Here is a 23,095-nt window from a genome sequence, read left to right as displayed (position 1 = left end):
TGCGTGCAGCGGTTGCATCATACATATTGCATGTGTCAAACTTCCGTTGCATTGTTAATTATATATTAAACCGTTTCGAATTAATTCCAAAGTTGACTCAAATCGATAACTTAAAGTATTAAAGCGAAGTAATTAGTATTGTGTCGAAATGTGCGAATCCTTGCTTCCCTGCGAAATGTGAAAATAACTCTGCCTGTCTGACTGTCTGTTACGCTTTCACGTCTAAACCAGCGAACTGATTTAAATAAAATTTGGTACAGAGATAGAGTGGACCTTGAGAAAGAACATAGGATAGTTTTTATTCCGAACTTTTGAAGAATTTTCTTGGAAACGCGATATAACCGAGCTCTACGCGGGGGAAGCCGCGGGCGGAAGGTAGTAGTTTAATATTTTGTGTCTGTAAGGTTAAAACTACATATGTTTTTAATGAGTATGCAGAGGCTGATAAATAATATTTTTAAAGGGCAGGTAGTTTGTTGACATCATTACACTATATTTAGCCGTGGATTTTAATTCCGGAAAGGTTATGTTTTGCCTCGATTTTAAATACGGACAGGTCATTGACACAGTCCCGAAGTGCACAAAAATATACAAAGTGCTCACTTATCAGATTGTAGTGTAGTACTCGTAGGTAAATGAAGATTTTCCTGGTTAATGTACCATTTTTATGTATGTGTTAGAAGGGGCGAGCTTAACAAGTGCTGACCCAATTTTGAAGATTATTTTACTGTGCTAAATATTATAATTTATGGAGCAGCTGGCAACTTCTAATCCCACTTTATTAAAATTAATAGGCGTTTGTCAGAGAAATGTCTCATTTAGATTTATATAATAACAATTTTTACATTTTCAAAATGTGTTACATACGATAGTTTGGAATTCATCATCTGCCTAGCCTTTTTCCAATTATGTTGGGGTTGTCTTTCCATTCTAACTGGATGCAGCTGAGTACCAATGTTTTACCAGGAGCGACTGCCTATCTGACTTCCTCAACCAAGTTACGCGGACAATCCAATATTGGATTTTTTTTTATGGAATTCTGAACGTGAAATATTAACGTTATGTGACGTCAATCAGGCCGAACCTTGACCAATGGCTTATCGGGAAAGATTATATAGGAATGTATTCGATTAGTTACCGTTACAGTGTTAATGGAAGTGTTACGAAAGAATAAGATTAAATAATTATATGATAGTCGATACGGAAACGATTCACTTGAGGTTGTGACCACGTACGAGTATTGAAATTGGATTGTAAGAGATTTAGGTCAGTGGTATGTGTTAATGAAAATACTTGCTGCTCCCTGCGGTTAAACCCGTTTTCAAAGGGAACTTTTTGCACCCGAATTAAATTAGTCCCTTCTCAATATCTAGATTATCAAATGTCATTTCAATGGGTTCAATAGTTTCAGAGTCATAGCCAGACAGGGAGATAGATAGAGTTACAGTCGCATTTATCCACTCTAACGTCCGTGGATAGTACAGTATCCAAGAAAAAAGTAGCGTCATACGCCCATGGATACTATAGTATCCAAAGCGACGAGTTGTGTTTAACTCCATCTATTTTAAAATACGGTATTATTTGTTGAGTTTTGACAGATTATCTATATAGCTGATGAAATAGTTCGACGAAAAAATAAGAGATGGTAGTGTAACAAGCTTTTGACAAAAAAAAAAAAATTAAGTTCAGTTGACGCGTTTGACGTTCGTTTCGTTAAGTGTTTTTATAAGTGTCAACTATTATGTCGTTTTGTTTTATTTATTTTACAAGTGTTATACATCAAAATAAACTAGAAGATTTGGGCTTTACGATGATGTTTAAATATCACAGTTTTAGCTGATAAATCTAGTCTAATTTTAACTTCAAACGATTGTTGTTTCGAAAAAAGTCCGGTCAAGGTCATAGGCCAATCTTAGTTTTGTTTATACATATTTTACAAATTTTGCATTAAAATATTATATTTAATATCGTAATAAGCAAAATAATACATTTTTCAAACAGAAATATACTAAATTCATTGAAAATTTCGTAATAGCCTTCTCGAGCGCGGGAGACATCGCGGTAAAATTACGAAGAGTAGTGTTTTGTTTCGATTTAATTAAAATACTTAGAGTTAACCGAATATAATCAAATATACATCAGAAGAAAGGGTAATAAGCCTAGTTTGTTCTGAAAATATTTTATTGATAAAATATGCAACAGTTGTCCCTTATGTTTTAAAATGGTAGAAATAAATGTGTTTTTTTCTCCTTAAAATCATGTTTAACCCGGATTTTAGTATCAAAGATTATAACTAACGATTTTAAAATATCATTAACTTTGATCTGTATTCTTTAACCATTTTTTTCGTATTTTTTTCTTTATTTTAGCCATTACGGTTCAGTAGCTGTATAGGTTTTTTGTTACGACGAAGTTGCGAGTCGCGCGTGGTTCGGGTGCCGCGCGCGGCTGGACGTTAGAGAGAGAAACGGTCGCGCGGCCCGGACGTTAGAGTGGTTATGATATTAGGATAGAGCCTTAAGCCAGCTTTTCACTATGGGATATTACATCCTGAGATACAATATTTTATCGCTCGTCATACATTTTGAAAATATATTATAGTTTGGGATGTAATATATATTATAGCACAGGGTAAAATTTATATATTATATATCCTATAGTAAAAAGCCGGCTTTTCCTAGAAGAATTTTCCCTTCCTTAATGAAGGGGTTACTCGTGAATAAAAGTGAACTCTAATAGCCTTTACTCAACTGTTTAATACTGTGTCTATTTGTCTTCCTGTCTCACTAAATGCTAGTAAAAATACTATTCTTTTACATAAACCGACTGAACTAGGCAAACTTAAACACTAACATTTACTTAAAAAAAATACTAAGCAACTAGCATGCATAATGTCGTAACGTATTCAGATCAGTGATTTTAGCACACTTCACACGCATACATAACATACATTATCATTACTATAGTTTACCGTCTAGCGTACCAAATAAACATTTGTATGTCTGTACCAACGTTGCAGCATTTTACAACACTCTTACTGGGTTAACGAGTTCGTGTATTAAAATGTTTGCTGGTTGAGTAAAGAGGTTGCAATAGTTTGTAGATAATTATTACGAGGAAGGTGTTGGGGTTATTGTACTTTATTAGTTAGGAATGTGCGGTTATGAAAAATGTCTGTATGATGGAAAAACTAAGAGGAAATTGAATACACAATAGTGTGAAAGAATCCCCTCACATCAGAAGGGTGAATGCTGATTATATCTTAACTCATTTAATGTAAATAGATGCAGTATATTCTTTCATTGTTTTCGATAATTCTAAGAATGCTCTCGTTCTTTGTTCGTTATAACCAACTGTAACAGACTAGCATTGAAGATTGCATTCCGAAGAAGTCTGACTGGGACTACTAAATTTAAGCCTGATGTTGGTGGTATTCAAGTATTACAATAATATTTCCTATGATTTCAGATTGGTCATTTGACGAAGACTTAGCAGCCAAACTGCTGATCCAGCCGCTAGAACAGTTCGTGTGGGGCAACAGCGATGGGTCACAGCCGCCACTGCCGCGCCGCTCCACGCTCTGCGGCCGCGTGTTCAAGCAGGGAGACCCTGCTTACAGCTGCAGGGAGTGTGGTGAGTGTCTCCTTACACTAGCTAACAGCAACTATCAGCCAGGCTGCTGATCCAGCCGCTAGGGGTTCGTGTAGGGTTCGTGTGGGGAACAGCGATGGGTGAGTAAAGTAATACTCCTTCCGTTTGAGCAGAGACCAGCAGGACCTTTTGGGACCATTTTGCAGGACCATTTGGGATTACTGGTAGAAGAAAAGTGGACCGCGAATGTCGCTTCCTGGATATTTCATCTGTTAAAGTCCGTACCTTCGTACATGTTTTGTCTGAATGATCGAAATAAATTTTTCATACGACCTCTGCCAAGACCCGTTCAGCTTAAATGACAATCATGTCGTTATCACCATGTCTTTATCTTCTTCCAGGAATGGACAACACATGCGTCCTTTGTGTGGAATGCTTCAAAGTATCAGCACATCGGCATCATAAGTACAAGATGGGGCAGTCGAGCGGCGGCGGCTGCTGCGACTGCGGCGACACCGAGGCCTGGAAGAGAGATCCCTTCTGCGAGCTGCATGCTGTAAGAAAGATTTAAGAAAACTTTCACAACAATACATAATTGTTAAATTAATAGAGTAGAGATGAGACGAGATTTTTATCTATAAAGCACGGTTAGAGAGATCTCTCCAAATTTTATGCCGGCTCGCAACTGACTTTCCAACAAAAATATGTGCTAATACTTAAACATAGTTTCTTCCACCTTCATTTTCCCGCTATTAAGTATGTGAGAACTACAGTTCTCCTAAACCTCGACACATTCAGAAATTAAATTTCTTCCACTCTCGCCACCCGCTGACACTTAGAAATATTTTCTGCGCAATGTTTCGCGACAGCAAAAAGTTTGACGAGACCTAAACTATTCTACCATTTTTGGTCCTCAGGCGTCAGAAGACGACAACCAATCAGAGGCCACAATCAAGCCCGACGTGATAGAGCGAATGAAGATCGTCGCGTCTGTTTGTCTGACCTACTGTCTCAGGCTACTGACCCACGACCATGCTCCGGGCTTGCCTAATGATTTAAGGTAAGTGTTTGTATGAAGTCTAGATTTTGTTGTACTTATATAGAGATGAACGGTCTAGATACTTATGACTTCTATTTAAAATTCAGAAAAAAATGAAGTTAAAAATCAATTCAATTATAATTATTTAATCAATTGAATCATTATTTTGTTCTAATTTTTTTTGTATTTGTGTTACTGTCCAACAAGACTAATCTCCGGTTAAGTAAGCTACTCAAATGGAGTTGATACTTGATGTCAGAAGTCAATAATCAAAACCTGTTTTTATTGTTATTGAAGTCAATAATCAAAACCTGTTTTTATTTTATTGTTTTGTCAACTTCTGCCATTTGCAACAAATATAGCCCTGATGTCTGTATGTATATATGTATATATGTATATAAGTAAAATAAAAATTGGTATTGATTTTGATGATTTCAGACATCAAGTATCAACTCTATTTGAGTAGGTACTTTCATATTAAACAACCCCTATACCTATTAATATTTCCCATACACTCGAGTTGTTATAATAAAAGGAATAGTACGTTAACTCCGTGCAGGCTGAAGGATGCGGAGCGCGATCTGCTGCAAATCCTCGACCAGCCAGACTGCTACTGCACCGTGCTGTATAACGACGAGACGCATACCTTCGATCAGGTGAATATGTCCTTTATTTCTATGGTAATAAGGTTTGAATCAGCGTGCTGTAAAACAATGAGACGCATACCTTTGATCAGGTGATTATGTGCTTTAAGTTTGTAGTAATAATTGGTTTTAATTGATTTTAATTTTAATTAAATTGGTTTTATTTTAGTAACTTGACAGATAATATATTTGAATGTGTGTGGGTGTGGGTGTGTGTGTGAGAGTAATACGGTGAATGAATGAATTCAAAGCTGACTTTGACATTTGAAGAGTGGGCTTGACAAAGTTTATTTTTTGTTTATGTTTGGTAAATATGGTGTGAAAGCGAATCTATATTTTCCATGTATTTATTGTGTATATCGCTATGTATTATTCTGTTTAGTTAACTCAAATATGACTGAACGGATTTTCATATGTTTTCTCCTGTAAATAGAGGAATTCATGAGCAAGGGTTAGTTGGCACTGTGATTGACAAAAAAAACATGTTTCCTTAAAGCAGTATAGCAATATTATTCTTCAATTTATTTCTACTTTTCAGGTCATAACAACTCTAGTAAGAGTAACAAAATGCAACCAGCGAGATTCTTTAGAACTCGTGAGTTTGATAGACCGCGAGGGTCGAGCGCTGGTCAAGTGCAACTCTTTCCAAGTTTGTGATAAACTCAAAACTGACATCGAGATGTAAGTGCGATTGTGTCATGCCGCTTCTAATTGTAAATGTTATCGATATTGTTTAAGGGATGTACTCGGGAGACGATATTTTATCGATTATAGTCGATTTATTTTATTAAGTAATCTAATATTTTTTTACATGATTATGCGATTTCATGAATGATATAAAGTCATGTTAACATTTTAATGGTAAAATAAAGGCATGTTTGAAGATCATGCCATTCTATGTTGTCTTAATGAATATATTTCCTTAACATAAATATACACGGAATAAAAAATTGTCGATAAAATGATCGTCTCCTGAATACATCTCTATATTGTGTTAGGTATTTTAGGCTTTTCCACACGGTTACTCGATATAGAACTAATTTTGATTATTCAAAGATAGGTCTTTTCGAGTGTAGCTGTGTGAGAAATTAGGGCTCGTATTTGCAGTCCAAGATAAATAAATATAATGTTTTTTTGGTAATAAATTATATGTTTTATATTTTGTTCTTGGATTGCAATATGGAGAATTGAATACACTTGTACTTTGTTTCTGACCGTATGCGTGACAAAAAATGTTTTTAGCTATAATATACAATAAACTATTTAATTGCATCTAAGAAATAGTTTTCTATCAAGAATCATGTATTAATACGGTCACAAGCGATCTGCAGATATTCATTAGGCATGATTATTATAAGTTGGTGGTTCGTGAGAAATCAGGAATTTAACAATACACATGATAAAATTTATTGATCTTGTCTTGTAACGTAAAACTTGCATCTATATTTTTTTAAACAATTTAAAAGAGATAATATAAAGTCCTACATGAAAGGCTCATGGACCCTCGACTTAAACTATATTCTCAAAGGGTTTTTATTATTTTCCTTATACCATAACCTAAATCTTACTAACGCTTTTCACCTCATCATATTCATCTTATTTTGGGAATAGTTATATTTAGTTTCATTTTACCATCGAATTTCAAATTCATTTCTTAATTTATTTTTGTTATTATGGGAGATATTTATTTTCAAAAAAAGAGATATCCATTCCAAAAAGAAAAAAAAGAAAGAGAAAATTATCAATTGGCAACACAGAAATGTGTATCCCTTTTTCCGAACTCTTTGGATAGCTTAGCTTAGAACGCAGCTCTGAAATTTTAAAATAAGAACATTGACAATCGATCTAATACCTGGTTATTTTCTGATTATTTAGTGATAGCAACCCAGACGATAGTGTGCATCCGATTTCCCGCCCAACAGATAGTATTGACCAACTAATAATTCAAGTTTTGATTAACATGCAACCTAACGCGCGTAACGAACCCGTCACGATAAATGATGACGAGTAAGTTACGTTTAATTATTAAATTGTTAGGATTTAATGCGTTTGGTTGCTGCATTTATGTTGTTGCATGAGCTGCGTTAGCGATAAAGCCGCTTTATTGTAAACAGCACAATATTTCTCGCTTTATGACAGTTTGATGTTCCGAATTTAAAATGTTTGTTTCTTTTTTTTTCAAGTGTTGATCAATTCTTTTTCAAAAGAGTTTTTAATGTGTTGTCAGTTCTATATGGGCTGTACATCGTACACTTGCATAGCTTCAGCGTTTCGCTTACATAAGTAGTGTTTTCTGTTGAGTGTTTGTTTGTTTGTACCCTTATTTACGTCAATAAGTAGATACAGATATTAGTATAAGTACCAAAAATGTTATCAGTTTTACATATCCATCAAAATTGGCAAAGTTATAATTTTTGAAATTACAGTTTTCTTTTGTTCAGATTTGTACTACACAGTTCAAATAGATAGACCCCATTTTAGTAGTTAGATCACCTTATTATGTAGGAAACAGTTTAAAAATTCTTCTAAGTGTTGTCTTAGTAATGCATTCATATTGGTGTGTAGTTAGCACTTCATCAATGCTTTGTAGTAAAGACGATGCCAGACATATGTGTTTCATTCTAATACTTGTACGGATTTCTGCTTGGGGACGATTAAAAATATGCCTTAACTATATGACAATAAAGTTGATATTTCAATGTACAAAATAAGGATTTGATTTTTGTACTCGCATTTGCTAACAAGTAAATGAGGGTTTTCTAAAATGGCGTCCACGAGGTGGCAGCACCGAGTCGTCAGGTCCAGGTAACTGTCAAAGTGCTTATCTTTACTATGAATAGTGAACGATTTTAGTGTTTTTTTTTTATTTTATAATTAAAGCACTGCATTATTGTTTTACTATTGAGGTTGAGTAAATAAAAAAAAACTAAATCATATTGTGTTAACAAAGGACAATGGGCGATTCCGGTCCAAATGTCCACCACGAACAAGACCTATATGGCTAGATAGCCCGTTAAATATAGAACATTTTTTGTTGTGAAAGTAAAAAAATATATAATGCCAGAAAAAAGTTATAGCAAAATCAAATAAAACATTTTATAGATTTTTTCAATTACTTTTCGTGTGTTAGATTTTCGTTCTTTCTGTAGCTTCTGACAAAATAGAATTGTTCATTATTAGAGAGAAGACACCACCAGTTACATCGAACTTTCTTAGATCCAGGAACCGCTGAGTATATTCAAGCACTTCTGGCGCCTCAATTGGTTAGTGATTCGTGCATCCATCGCATCGGGCAAAAAAATATGGGCTGTTTATATGCAAATGTGTCTTACTCATCTTAGTTTTAGATAAAGTGCGGAAATGGAAGTGGAATAAAATAAAAAATAATAATGATAACATACAAAAACTACCGAAAATTAAGAATACATTTTTGCCTATAACTTTTTTTTGGCATTGTTTTTCTTTTTACTTTCTTAGTAAAAGTTACTCTAAATTAAGTGGACTATTTAATTATACAAGCTGTTGATTTGCATCCGTGCCATAGTCAAGGACGTAAATATGCTAATGATTCTCGACCCAAATCAACGAAAAAATGGGTAGGTAATTTTTTCATGTTTTTTTCTTATTTACGTATATCCGTCAGTGTAACCCAGCCGTACTTTAATTCGGCGCGTGTGTTACTAGCCTTACTACCGCGCTGCGCACTCACACAAACGCAAACGATACATGCACAAAGCATACGCAACGATCGTTCAATAAAAATCGTAGATCATCCAGCCTACCCAAATTCACCCAATCACAGTGCGAGTACTCCCACACACTCGCCTCGCCGCTCCCCGCGTGCCCTTGAAGCCGGAACAAACAAGCGCCGACGGCAAGCAGTGTGTTTGATGTCGCCGCCGCTGCTGCGTACGTGCGCTTTGAATTCCGCGACGTGTAGGTACAAAGTGCGAGATGACGGAAAACTACACGAACACGAGTTGGTGGCGATGGTCCGCCTGTATGCGATCAGTGACAACAGTGTACTAACAGCCATCCATCCTCCGAGCCTTTTCCCAATCATGTTGGGGTCGGCTTCCAGTCTAACCGGATTCAGCTGAGTACCAGTGCTTTACAAGAAGCGACTGCCTATCTGACCTCCTCAACCCAGTTACCCGGGCAACCCGATACCCCTTGGTTAGACTGGTGTCAGACTTACTGGCTTCTGACTACCCGTTACGACTGCCAAGGATGTGCAATGACAGCCGTACATACCTACCTATGTTCCGGGAAATGTTTACCGACCGGGAACCCTCATCACGGAGGGTCATGCTGGTCATGTGACAGACTTATGTGCTAGGACCGTTAACTTAGTGCTTTCGACACATTAAAAACGAATGTGATAGTGTTATGTTAGCTGAAGGACAACCAGCTACTTCGTCGTGCTCGATTGTGCCAAGAGTGTGAAGGTGACAGCTTTGAACAGTACCTCCGGGTAACTAAACTAGGTAATTTATTTATTTGTACATTTTGTAAATACGTAGTCAGCTTAATCAATTTTATTAGTGTAAATAAGTTGATTTCTTAACCACGCCAATAATACCTACGAGCCGAAAGAATCACCTCGTGCCTACACTTAACTAACACATCTTTCACCAATTTAATCGAAAAGTAAAAACAAAATTACTACGAAATCTTTACGCTGAATGTTAAAGCAAACCGAAAATGTTATCAATCAGCTGTTAACAGGTCAGTGAACTTTCCTTTAGCGCACTAGTATTACGTCATTAATAAGATTTCCGTGTTCCAAGGTCCTAAGACCGTTAAGAAGGAAGCAAAATTTCTAATTATTAACCAATTTAATTCAAAAATAAAAACTAAATCACTGCGAAAACTTTATGCTGAAAGATAAAGCAAAACGAACATTTTATCAATCAGCTGTTAACATGTTAGTGAACTTTCTTTCGCGCACTAGTATTGCTTATTACTGTAGTTAATAAGATATCTGTGTTAAATTTATGCTCAAAAATTAGTAAGTAAAGTAAAACGAAGTTAATGACAATAATGAAGGTGATTTTCGAAACTTTAGGTAAAATGATTGCTATCGCGTATCACTCGGTCTCGCTCGCTCGCGCGCTCGCGCTGTCATGTCGTAGATAAGACACTCACACATCGACACTCACGCACACACGTAGACATTAGTTTTCTCTGTCTACGCACACATAGCTGCCATCACGCACACACTGTGGCCGCGGGGCAATTCTGTTATGATTTGTGTTTAACCGTGGGCTAAATTCTGAAATACCATGAAATTACAACATCAAAAAAAGCAGCGCATATTAGCTTTTTCCCACCTACCGTAATTCAAATCGATTATTTACGTATTTAATTTTAACCTCCTTGACTATGGCACGGATGCAGATCAACAGCTTGTATAGGTCTCGTTCGTGGTGGACATTTGGACCAAACTTCATACATTCTTGCCCAATCTCCTTTTTCAACAAGCTTTTCCTTAGTACCAGTGACTTTTGCACCCTCTCTCTTAGCTCAATTTTTAGTTCGGAAACCTTATTCTGACCGTAGTCCATAATAAAATCAATAACACTTCCAATATAACAGAATTTCAATAAACGATAAGTTCGGACCCTACAATTCCATACTATTTGACAGCTGTTTGGACCTGACGCATACAAAGCGCCGCCTGGCGGCAGAAAAAGTATCGAAAACCCTCATTGCAACTTCATTCCCACACTCTTATTAAGATATTTTTTACTTGTACCCAAACATGCTGAGACTCTCAAAGGCGTCTTCATTTCCTAAGTATAACTTGAGCACAAAAGTCATGTTAATTTGTAACAATATGTGTCTGGCGCCGTCTCTAAAAGTATATTTTACGACAATGTCCCCCTAATGAATACTAACAAAATTTAAAAAATCTAACTTTTTCATACTTGATGAAAATCTCTCTTGTTGAAATCAGAACTGAACGAAGTAATTTGACCTTTATATTCACTGTAATAAAGTCTAAATTTGCTAATTATAAGTGTCATTTATATTTATACTTGTTGTCAATCTATTTCGTGAAATGCTGATTCAACTATATTAAAAAGTACGTTGCAATACGGGTGTTTAGCTGATTAGGTAATTTACTAAGACACATCCTAAGTAAAATACCCAATGCAGTTCTTTGAGTAAAAATGTAAAAAGGAAATTTCATATTTTTTTTTATGTCACCTATATTTTTTTAATATTTGATTATACAAAAAATATCTTCCCGCATTGAATCGTACTTGTCCAATTCAATAGAACGTTAGGAGAAGGTGAACAAACCAGTATGTAAATGTCGGACTGAACATGTAATGTCCAATTAATAAATTATATTATCTTTGGTTCAATTAAATAAAATATTTCTTTTTTTGAACCGAGAAAACCTTAAAGTAAAAATTAAAAATTCAATTTAAACATATTCAATGATATAACAAGGGATATCGGATTGACCAGATTGTTTGGTTGAGGAGTTTTGACAGACAGTCTCTCCCTCCATGCAAAACCCTAGTACACTAGAAGCTGACTTCAACATAATTTACAAAAGTTAAGACAGATGTAGATTACATTAAATCACATTTTTAAAAGATTTAATGAACCAATTTATCAACTTCCCTCTGGTTTGTCCATCCATCCCCTAACGTCCTATAACCACCTGCGTCGGTGTGGGGTGATGGGATGACGTGTCTGTCAGCTGTACGGCGATGTTCGAAAGGTTCACGTCGCGCCACGGGCCGAGCCTCAAGGTGCTGGTCATGCACGCGCACGTCATCGCCCACCAGACCTTCGCCATGAAGCTGCTGCATTGGTAAGATTTTCAACTTTATACCGTAGTTGTAAGGTTGAGTTTTGAGTTGTAGTATGTTAGGTTTAAAGTTCAGTTTTGTTTGAGTATGATTGAGGTATGCAACGTTGAAGAATGAACTTTATTGTGTTAGGTGTAAATTTGAGTTTTGTTTGACTGGTGAGCTACGTAACGGTGAACAATGAGTTATATTTTGTTAGGTTTGATGTTCAGTTTTGTTAGTGTTTGAATGGTTGAGGTATGCAAAGTTAAATATTCGATCTTGTTTGTAAAAGATAAAGGCTCAATTTTAAATGGTACATTTTGGAATCTTATTTGTGTGTTAAGGGTCTTTTTTTTTATAGATTATTAATCGTGATGTTGAATACTTACTTTGTAGTTTACAAAGGTTTAGTTTTTCTGATGCTTACAATTTTCGACTTGCTGTAACTGAAGTGAATAACCAAGTCTATAAATGGAATAGGTAATAGACTGCGGGAAATAGCCATTATGCTCTAATACACCCTTGTAGACTTTGTGACAAAGATATTAGAGATTCATCAAAATCTGTTTTTACAATTTCTGATAGTGTAAATTCCAAATACAAAGGTATTTATAGTCCAAAAGTACCAAACCCCTTTTCTCTTACCAATATCGTATCCTTGTGTAACCTTCCCACAAACATCACCAGGCTACAAAACTTCGTGAGTCAAGAACCGAGTCTCCGCCTAGCAACCAGCCAAGTAGCCCTAGGTGAAGAAGTGTGGGGAGCCGGGGCTTCCGTGGGCGGGGGCGGCGGCGTCGCCTGCGGGGTCATGCAGAACGACTCGCGCATGTGGAAGGCGGCTAGAACCGCGTGGCATCGACTGCTGATTGCTACTACGCTGATGGATTATACTACGAAGAGAACTATGGCTATTCTGTTTACTAAGAATTATGGTGAGTGTTGGGTTGTAGTCGATATTTGGTTTTTGTTTATTGAATAGAAACCATTGAATAAAAAAATATATATTAATAACTGTAATGGGTAATAAACGGTTCTTCAAACCATACATACTGAATTGTGTTGCTGGGGAGTTTTTCCCACTTCTTCCTCCCATCAAAAACACATAGGAAGTGGTGAAGGGCGGGCGTTTTTAGGACAGTCTTCTGTTAATTTGACCTCCAAACAGTGCTAATTTTCAGCCTACTTTCAATAAATGATTTTTTAACTTTTTATCTAATCTTAGGACCCTCTAACAATAAAGACAGACAATATGACGACATTTCTTCAGGTTTTTTAATTGAAAGTTTTTCTAATATTTCTCATTAATCTCTTAAGATTTGGTATGTTGCAAGTCTTTCGTGTAATACGTTAAGCATCATCTCAACTTTCTAGTAGTTTTTTTTTTTACATTATTCTTTTATTTCCCAGGTTCAATCCTCAAGGACTTCATCCGAGACGACCATGACCACTCGTTCTCAATCTCATCGCTATCGGTGCAGCTGTACACGACGCCAACGCTCGCGCACCACCTCATAGCTAAACACGACGCTCTGTTCGTCGTCATGAACACTTTCGTCAGCGAGTGTAACCGGCGCTGCAGTAATGTGAGTGGGATGTTCTACCCTATTTGTAGAGAGTTAAGGTTTATTTTAGGCTGGTCTTGCTGTCCCAAGAAGCATTACACGAGGATCTACTTCGCACGGAAAGTAGCCTAGGTATATCCTTCGTTCTTAAATGGTATATCTAATTCTGAAAAAAAAAAAATCAAAACCGACGAGCAACCAAACAACTTTCAACTCTTCAGAAATGTCCAATTCCGTTTAAAAAATCTTTGATATTCCCAAGAATTTTCTCCTTTTAAAACTCACTGGCCCATGCACGAATCAACATGTACAATAATAATTTTAACTTTTATTGTCAATAGGGTCGTCTAGAATTCGACCGGTCCCACGTACCGATGGCGTTCAAACGCGCCCAGTTCATATTATACGACGTGAAGTATCTACTCAGCTCAGTGCCAGCTACCTTCGACGATGATCTGCGCAAAGGGTTCATGCACGGCATCTCGCTGATGCTGAACCTGTTAGTCATGATGCAGGGGATGGACTCCGTTGTGAGACAGGTGAGGATCAAACTGGAATATATACTGCAGGGTGGCCCATCCATAGGCGTCCAAAAGAAAAATTTTGAAGCTCTATGCTATGGCATCCGAATCACCCCCATGTATGTTCAGCGATTTTTTGTACTTTAGGAGCTAGAATTATTTTTAATTTTTTACGTAATTTTCATTTCAACATTGTTTTTTCTATTTTACCTTTTTTTCCCTAACGTTTACAGATGTTTTTTTTTTTATGTAATTGATCATCATGATAGCGGCTAACACCAGTGGCAGACGCACACTTATCACACATAGTGAGAAAAAAAAAAATACAAAAACAAGATAAAAAAAACTTATCAAACACCACATTTTCAGTCTATGGTCCACAATATCGCTCACTACACTATCTCATAGACTTTTATTATCTGTGGATCATACCTGTAAATGTCGCAAAGATTACAATCTTCTTCTTCTTCCTGTCCTGTTCCCAATTTAATTTGGGGTCGGCGCAATATGTCTTCCGCTTCCATTTTCCCCTGTCACTCGTCATACTGTCACTCATTCCCTTCTTATTTATGTATGGTAAGAATCAAACTGGAATAATACAGTTAGTTTGACGATGATCGGCGCAAAGTGATCTGGCAACGTTGCGTATTCCGTCGTCTTGAGGAGTAAATAAACTATTATTTCTTAGTTCAAATATGTCTTTATAATTGTCCTTTTTTCTTTCCCAGGTTGGGCAACACATGGAATACGAGCCCGAATGGGAGTCGGCATTCAACCTGCACGTGAAGTTAGCTCACAGCATCACGCTGTCGCTGGAGTGGTGCGCGGCAGAGAAGGCGCTGGCCACCGCCGTGTACCGCATGGCGCTGCGGAAGCATAGCGAGACTTATACACCGCCGCCTAAGGTTGTACGGGGTAAGTTCGACATAATGGTAAAACAAAAAAGAAGAAAAATAATGTGATTTTCTTAATTTGAACTTAAGTATATATGCCCCTTTTCCCTCTTTACAATTGAGTCGAAAAAAAGTGCTCAGACTTCACCAAAGTGAACTAAGAGAAATCTCTGCTCAAGGTTACTACGAAGGAGTAGTAACGCAGTGGCATTTGGGCCTTACTTTTGATGACGTCAAAGAAGAAATAACTTATTCAAGTAACCATCTTATTAACTTTGTTCATGTGTAGCATGGGTAATGTACATAGTTTCCTAATTTTTCCATCCTTTATTACAGAACTAGGCAACCAAAGCGGCTCCGTCATCCCATACGACGTGTCCGTAGAACCGGTTTCCATCCACCGTCCCCTGTCCCGGTACATCGCCGGGCTGCACCTGCTGCTGCACAAGCACGGGCTGTCGTACCACAGCCGCGAGTTCGACAGGCACGACCGACCCAAGCCCACGCCGGCTGAGCTTATTGGTGAGTTATATCATCCGCCTAGCCACTTCCCAGCTGTGGAGTAAGTGTCCAGCCACCGTCCCCTGTCCCGGTACATCGCCGGGCTGCAGCTGAGTACCAGTCTGTCACTAGAAGCGACTGCCTATCTGGCCTACTCAAACCGTTTAACCGGGCAACTTTATACTCCTTCGTAAGACTGTTTGTCAGATTTTATTGCTTTTATTGATCGCCTGGCTCAAGTTGCATATGCGACGTGCGGTTGGCCAAATTCTGCTCAATTTATCGCAGTCAGTTTCATATTAGACTTAATAATATATCAATTCATTTGCTAAAACCCAGGTTCTAACTAGTTCAAGCAAGTTACATATCAGCACTTATTTAGAATTAATCAAATTATGTACAAATGAAGTAAATAAACAATTTGTTATTTATTACTATTTGTACAAATTAATTATAAGTTTGATATTGTAAGTCTTTCAATACATTTTGTTTAAAGTAAATTGTTTTTTTTTTGCATCCTTTGCTGCCACAAAAATTTAATTAGTAAATAAACAATTTACTATTTATTTATTATAATTTAATCCACAGAACCGGTTCTACAAACAATGGCCATGATAGGTCAAGTCCACGCTGGCATGTGGCGCCGCAACGGCTTCGCGCTGATCAACCAGCTGTACTTCTATCAGAACGTCAAGTGTCGAGCCGAGATGCTGGACAGAGATGTCGTTATGTTGCAGGTAATTATACTCTGTGGTAACTAGGTGATGATCTATCTGCCTTAGCGCTTATTAAAATGCTAGGCAGGTTACGGCTTCCAGTTAAACCCGATGCAAGCTGTTTTATATGGCGTGACTGCTTATCTGACTTCAACCTATTTACCTGGGCTACGATACTCCTTGGTAAAACTGGTTGTCAGACTTTCTGGTTTCTGGTAATGGCTGCCAAACAGACACCGTAATATAGAGCTGGTTATGACATGATGGTCACCCATCCATAGACTGACTTCTCCAAGCCTTGCTAACACAGTGTTACAGACTATATCAGATGATAGATAAGTCTTGTCCACAATTTTTAACAACAACTATCTCTTCGTATTGTCTTGATAATATGCATACTCAAAAATAATGTCTCAAAATACCAATAACACTAAATGATGGCCTATTTAAAACTCGATATTTTTTCTATCGATAGATCGGCGCCTCTCTAATCGAGAGCAACGAGTTCATTATCCACGTGCTGAACAAGTTCAACCTACTAGAATGGGCGGCTCCCGACTTCGAACAGCGCAGCATTGAAGACGATACGCTCAGGCATACTATTAGCATGCTTGAGGAGTTCCTGGGACTGCTGATTACTAGTAAGTAATGGGAACATACAATAATATTCTATAGGAAATAAATTAAATATAAATACTGTAAAATAAATAGGTTTACTTCTTCAAAAATAAAAAAGATTCAAAAAGAAAAGTCGTGGTGGCCTAGTGGGCAAAGAACCTACCTCTCGAGTATGAGGGCGCGGGTTCGATTCCAGGTCAGGCAAGTACCAATGCAACTTTTCTAAGTTTGTATGTACTTTCTAAGTATCTCTTAGACACCAATGACTGTGTTTCGGATGGCACGTTAAACTGTAGGTCCCGGCTGTCATTGAACATCCTTGGCAGTCGTTACGGGTAGTCAGAAGCCAGTAAGTCTGACACCAGTCTAACCAAGGGGTATCGGGTTGCCCGGGTAACTGGGTTGAGGAGGTCAGATAGGCAGTCGCTTCTTGTAAAGCACTGGTACTTAGCTGAATCCGGTTAGACTGGAAGCCGACCCCAACATAGTTGGGAAAAAGGCTCGGAGGATGATTCTTCAAAAATAAGTCAATTTATCATTCACAACATCTATTGTACTTGTATTCTTTACTTCCACATTTTACGAAGATGTGTAACCATTACACATAAAGTTCTTGTCAGATAACTTTGCCACTGTGAAGTTGACTAGTAAAGACTAGCTTGACCTAAGTCAAAATTGTACGAACATAAAAAAATAACCATTTCACAAAACACTGGAAATAAGAAAATAAAACTTGTATTAGCTCTAGAAGTCAGTGTCTGCAGGTCTGTTGTGTTTACTGTAAAATGTGCAATAAGTGAAAATAAATAAATCGTTCAAAAGATTTTATAAGGACTGCTTCGATATGCTCTGGAGAGTTTGGAGTGGAGAAATAACACATGACGACTGTGGTGTTATTTAGTTTAATGTATAAATTTAACTTAGTTACATTAGTTAGTTATAAGAAACAGAATGTGGAAAAAAGTCGTGGTGGCCTAGTGGGTAAAAGGACCAACCTCTCAAGTATGAGGGCGCGGGTTCGATCCCAGGTCAGGAAAGTACCAATGCAACTTTTCTAAGTTTGTATGTACTTTCTAAGTATATCTTAGACACCATTGACTGTGTTTCGGATGGCACGTTAAACTGCAGGTCCCGGCTGTCATTGAACATCCTTGGCAGTCGTTACGGGTAGTCAGAAGTCAGTAAGTCTGACACCAGTTTAACCAACGGGTATCGGGTCGCCTGGGCAACTGGGTTGAGGAGGTCAGATAGGCAGTCGCTTCTTGTAAAGCACTGGTACTCAGCTGAATCCGGTTAGACTGGAAGCCGACCCCAACATGATTGGGAAAAGGCTCGGATGATGAAGAAACAAAATGTGGAATGTAAATTGTAACGTGACTACGTGAGGTCTTTCTGTGGCGTGGTTCCTGTTCGTGCGCGCGTGCGTGGCCCGTCGCACGGCGCAGGCCGAGGCGGCGCAGGCCGAGGCGGCGCAGGCCGAGGCGGCGCAGGCCGAGGCGGCGCAGGCCGAGGCGGCGCAGGCCGAGGCGGCGCAGGCCGAGGCGGCGCAGGCCGAGGCGGCGCAGGCCGAGGCGGCGCAGGCCGAGGCGGCGCAGGCCGAGGCGGCGCTGCTCACGCCGTCATGCTGGCGTCCCGGGCCCGCGGTCACGTCGAAGCCGGAACGATTGCTATAAAGATATATCTAATATAATGTTCCTAGATAATTATACAGTCCTATTCTCTTTCAGTCTACGGTTCCCGTTACGTTCCCGGAGTAGGCGAGGTGACCAATGAGGATCGTACGATGAAGGAGATCATACAGATGTTGTGTGTCAAACCTATGCCGCACTCTGAATTAAACAGGTTTGTTACAATTGCATTAGTAACGTCCTAGTAATATTATAAATGCGAGTGTTAGACATACATCGATGGATGGATAGTTATATGGTTGTTTACGTAGTCATTTTTGTGTGTATAGAAACACATAAAAACTACTGGAAGGTAACATAGCTAGTGTTTGAGAATAACGTTAGTAAATAATGTAAATAAGGGTAGTTTTTATCTAAGAGCACTAAACCGCGGACGGAGGCCAGTCCCATAGAATTTGAAATGTTCTGGAATGTTTTAGAAAGAGCTGAAGGCACGTAATATAATATACAGCAGGGTTTATAATCTACAATTCCCTGTGGCTGAAAATGTGTGTGTACGACAGTTGGGTATATTTTTTTTCTTATTCTACATAGACTTGCACCGTGCTGCTTCATGTCTTCACACAAACACTTTGCTAACCATATCATCTTTTTAAAGGTCATTACCCGAAGACCAGCTCCACGAAACTGGCTTGGAAGCTGTCATACACGAAGTCGCTGACTTCATAAAACCCTCAGGAGGAAACAACAGAGGCGTTTATAAGCTCAAACCGCACTTGTATGATGAATACGACACGTTCTTCTACCATTATACCAGGGAGGAACTGTCTAGGAGTGAGGAGGAACAGAGAACTAGGAGGAAGGCTGCTGGTGAGTTGAGAAGAAGGTGGATTTAATGTTACAAAGAGTAAACTATTAGTAAATACTTTATTTACGAGAAAACTTGAAATAAAAGCTAGCTTCTTTATGACTAACTGTCAGTAATTGAACAAAAAAAAAATAGGGTCGACTTGAGAACTTGCTCCTTTTTTGATGTTGGTTAAAAATATAACAGACGAGATAAGGCATTATCTGCTTTTCTAATCTGACAATATATTTACTATAAAAAACATATAAGCTACATTTTTAACCGACTTCCTAAAAAAGCGGAGGTTCTCAATTCGGTTGTTTGTATGTTCTTCTTTCTATGTTCATTCCTTCATTTCATGTGAGTTCATTATGAGTGTAATAAAAATTATATTTGAATTTATGACGGTAACTTTTGATCTTTGACATATTCGCTGTGGAATAATACTATTTCAAGTACACAGGTTCCTAAATCTTCACAAGCTTTCAAAAAAAAAAAAACTCAAGAATTTCGATCATATTCCTATAAAAATCTCTCTTTTCCAGGTCTACCAGAATGCTGTCCACCTCCTCCCCTACCGAAGCTATCACCCCCATTCCGCTTGCTAGCCAACCTACTGCAGAGCGATTCAGTACACCATGTCCTGAAGACTGTTCTAGAACGAGCACTGGACCTTAGAGCTAGGTCCTTCTCGGAGACCCAAGTGCATAAGGTGAGAGGAACAAATAGAATTGCATTGTGATAATGGAGTTAAAATTCTGGTATGACAAATACTGAATGACTACTGTGGAGCCATATTTGACCCATCCGTGGTTTTGCAATGGGAGATTGAATTTTTACATAAGCTTGACATGAACTTTCTTTTGAGATTGAACTTTTTTATGTATTTCCTTATGTATTCCCTTTTATTCCTGAATGTATGCGAATTTTCACCTATAATCGATGGATGTGTCCACAACTTTTTTGAGGGCTTAATTTATTCTCCCATACAAGGTGTTGATTTGCATTTGTGCCATAGTTCAGGAGGAGGACATACAATACGTAAATAATCGATTGGAATTACAGTAGATGGGAAATAACTAATATGCACTGCTTTTTTTGTCATTGAAATGTCGTGGTATTTCCGAAGTAATCCAATTTTATGAATGAAATTTATGAGTGATCGTTGCGTATGCTTTGTGTTTGCGTTTGTGTGAGGGTGCAGCACGGTTTTAACGCCAGTAACACACGCGCCAAGTTTAAATAAGGCTAGATGACATTTACGGAATTCCGAAAAAAAAATAAAGAAAAAAAATTACGTACCAATTTTTTTATTGATTTGGGTCGAGAATCATTAGCATAATTACCTCCTTGAATATGGCACGGATGCAAATCAACAGCTTGTATAACCTGGTTTTCGATATAGTACAACTAAGGAGTTCTATAATATATTTAAGCAGAGATTGAAATATGATATGTATAGGTAATTTATATTAAGCTTATGTCAACATTCAATCCATAATCGCTAATCAACGGATTCTTCTTCTTTCGTGTCGATGACGTCTTACAGTGACACTACAGTTTGCAGCCCTTGATGCCGCCACAGCGAGAGCACGGTCGGATGCGCTCATGAGATCCTCCCGCGAGCAAATCAACGGATAAGTAGGTTGTAGGGGGTGGGTTATACTGGGGAGTTTGTTGCGCCATTTCTTCTTCCCAGCAATAACACATAAGTAGTGGTGAAGGGTGGGCGTTTTGGGGGCTGTCTTTTGTAAATTTTTGACGTTCGAAAAGTGCTGTTTTCAGCCAAGTTTTTTATTTTGTTAGAAATCCCCTCGATAGATATTTTTTTTAACAACATTGTTACTTCCAGGCACTCCACCTAATGGGCTACGCACTTCGAGACGAGGAGAGCGGTCACTACGAGTTCCTGCAGTTCGCCGAGAGCGCAGCCAGGGCTGGCCTGCTGCAGCTACTGCAGAAGCTCGTCACCTCGCCCAGGGTCGATGCTCATCGACAACTGGCGAGATGGGTGCTTAATAAGATGAAGTTAGTACTATGATATTTATAGCTATCGTTAAATAATTTTGAACGTCCGGAATTTCTATATTGAAATTTTATATGAAAGAATGTTGCTATACCTTGTCAAATTCGTTCGTGAAAATTCCATTGTTTATTCGGATGTACAAAGAATCTTCATGAATTTATTTATTTACGAAGTTTTGTACACACACAATAAAGAAAGACGACAGGAAAGAAAGTATTAACAAAGGTAATGCTTATTTCTGAAGAAATCTTTTCCAGCATAATTTTCTAGTTCCTCCAAAAAATATCAGAATTGAATAAACATATTTTTGCCAGGTAGAAACAGAGGCACTATTAATGAGCCATGTCCCTTTAACCAAATAATGGCGCGATTATAAATAAATATAGGTAATATAACGGAAGATCAAGATTCGTCACGCTATATTTTGTCACAACAGCAATATCTTGTTTCCAGGACACTATTAGGCCAAAATGACGAGAATGTCGGAGATGGAGATAACATGGAGACCGACCAAGAAGAGAAACCTGCGTCTGATGAAGCCGCCGGTATGTTATCCTTTTTGAATTTCATACATATTTCAAGACTTGCCACCTCATTATGAAACGTGGTCTTAATGAAGTACCAGCTATAGTAATAGGTTTAAACTATCGCCCAAAAAAAAAGTGAATGGACTAAACCTAGCACTTAAGTCGGTACTTTTTAAAACCGCGTTTTATAATAAAGTGTTAGGTGCTTTCCGTGGTTTCACCCGCGTCATGTAACGTAAAATATAGCCTGTGTTATCCGAAATAGTGTGGCTTCCCAACATGTATATGACTTGAATGCATTGCCGCTCTGAAGTCAGATACTTGTTGATTTGCGCAGCAGTCTAAATATATGAGCAAAGCATATTATGCAATCATTTTCAAATTGCGCGACCGTTAAAACGTACAAGCTTTGCACAGCTACTTTATTATATATAACTGATTGCAGCTGAGTTATTTATAAACTGCAATTATTATTCAATAATTATTTATCCACTTTAGAAGCGGAGAAAGCCCGTCGCGCGAAGTTAGCCGCGGAACGTCGCGCCAAAGTGATGGCGCAGATGAAAACGCAGATGAACAACTTCATATCGAACAACGCCACGCTGTTCGAGGAGACCACTACTGAGGTATTTATTACGTAGTACCCTTACGTGCTTTACTATTTACTCCCTTATGTGATATCTCTATGTACCATGGAAGTTTATAGCTTATGTTCTCATTTATGTATTCTCTTATGTACTCCTCTTATAAATATATAAATATGTACTCTCTATGTGCTCCCCTAATGATCTCTTTTATACTCTCTTATTTATTCTCTTATGTACTCTTTTTATGTACCCTCTTATGTACTCTCTTATGTAGTCCTCTAATGTACTCTCTCATGTTCTCTCTTATATATACTCTCTTATGTACTTCCCTTATGTACTATCTTATGTACTTCCCTTATGTACTATCTTATGTACTTCCATTATGTACTCCTCTTATGTACTCCACTTATGTACTCTCTTATGTACTTCCCTTATGTACTCTCTTATGTACTTCAATTATGTACTCCTCTTATGTACTCCACTTATGTACTCTCTTATGTACTCCACTTATGTACTCTCTTATGTACTCCACTTATGTACTCTCTTATGTCCTTCCCTTATATACTCTCTTATGTACTCC

General features: G+C 37.9%; 1 protein-coding gene across 6 annotated transcripts in view; it reads left to right on the top strand.

The window, feature by feature from the left end:
* The window catches only part of LOC124635529 (E3 ubiquitin-protein ligase UBR1), a 64,583-nt gene that overhangs the window by 27,842 nt on the left and 13,646 nt on the right, over positions 1-23,095 (top strand). For 3 of the 6 annotated variants that reach the window (XM_047171427.1, XM_047171424.1, XM_047171428.1), the window contains 19 exons: positions 3,469-3,633; positions 3,993-4,147; positions 4,509-4,651; positions 5,172-5,286; positions 5,813-5,955; positions 11,993-12,106; positions 12,774-13,021; positions 13,497-13,672; positions 13,993-14,190; positions 14,901-15,087; positions 15,402-15,587; positions 16,155-16,303; positions 16,758-16,923; positions 18,628-18,742; positions 19,187-19,398; positions 19,921-20,087; positions 21,228-21,403; positions 21,855-21,946; positions 22,427-22,554. In XM_047171427.1, coding sequence (XP_047027383.1) covers positions 3,469-3,633; positions 3,993-4,147; positions 4,509-4,651; positions 5,172-5,286; positions 5,813-5,955; positions 11,993-12,106; positions 12,774-13,021; positions 13,497-13,672; positions 13,993-14,190; positions 14,901-15,087; positions 15,402-15,587; positions 16,155-16,303; positions 16,758-16,923; positions 18,628-18,742; positions 19,187-19,398; positions 19,921-20,087; positions 21,228-21,403; positions 21,855-21,946; positions 22,427-22,554 — 3,035 coding nt within the window. The remainder of the gene's footprint in view (positions 1-3,468; positions 3,634-3,992; positions 4,148-4,508; positions 4,652-5,171; positions 5,287-5,812; positions 5,956-11,992; positions 12,107-12,773; positions 13,022-13,496; positions 13,673-13,992; positions 14,191-14,900; positions 15,088-15,401; positions 15,588-16,154; positions 16,304-16,757; positions 16,924-18,627; positions 18,743-19,186; positions 19,399-19,920; positions 20,088-21,227; positions 21,404-21,854; positions 21,947-22,426; positions 22,555-23,095) is intronic. The other 3 variants (XM_047171429.1, XM_047171425.1, XM_047171426.1) reach the window with 2 other exon arrangements.

The sequence above is a fragment of the Helicoverpa zea genome, chromosome 13 (assembly GCF_022581195.2).
Source record: "Helicoverpa zea isolate HzStark_Cry1AcR chromosome 13, ilHelZeax1.1, whole genome shotgun sequence".
Classification (NCBI taxonomy): Eukaryota; Metazoa; Arthropoda; class Insecta; order Lepidoptera; family Noctuidae; genus Helicoverpa; species Helicoverpa zea.
Note: the sequence above shows the minus strand (reverse complement) of the source record. Positions and strands in the feature narration are given on the sequence as shown.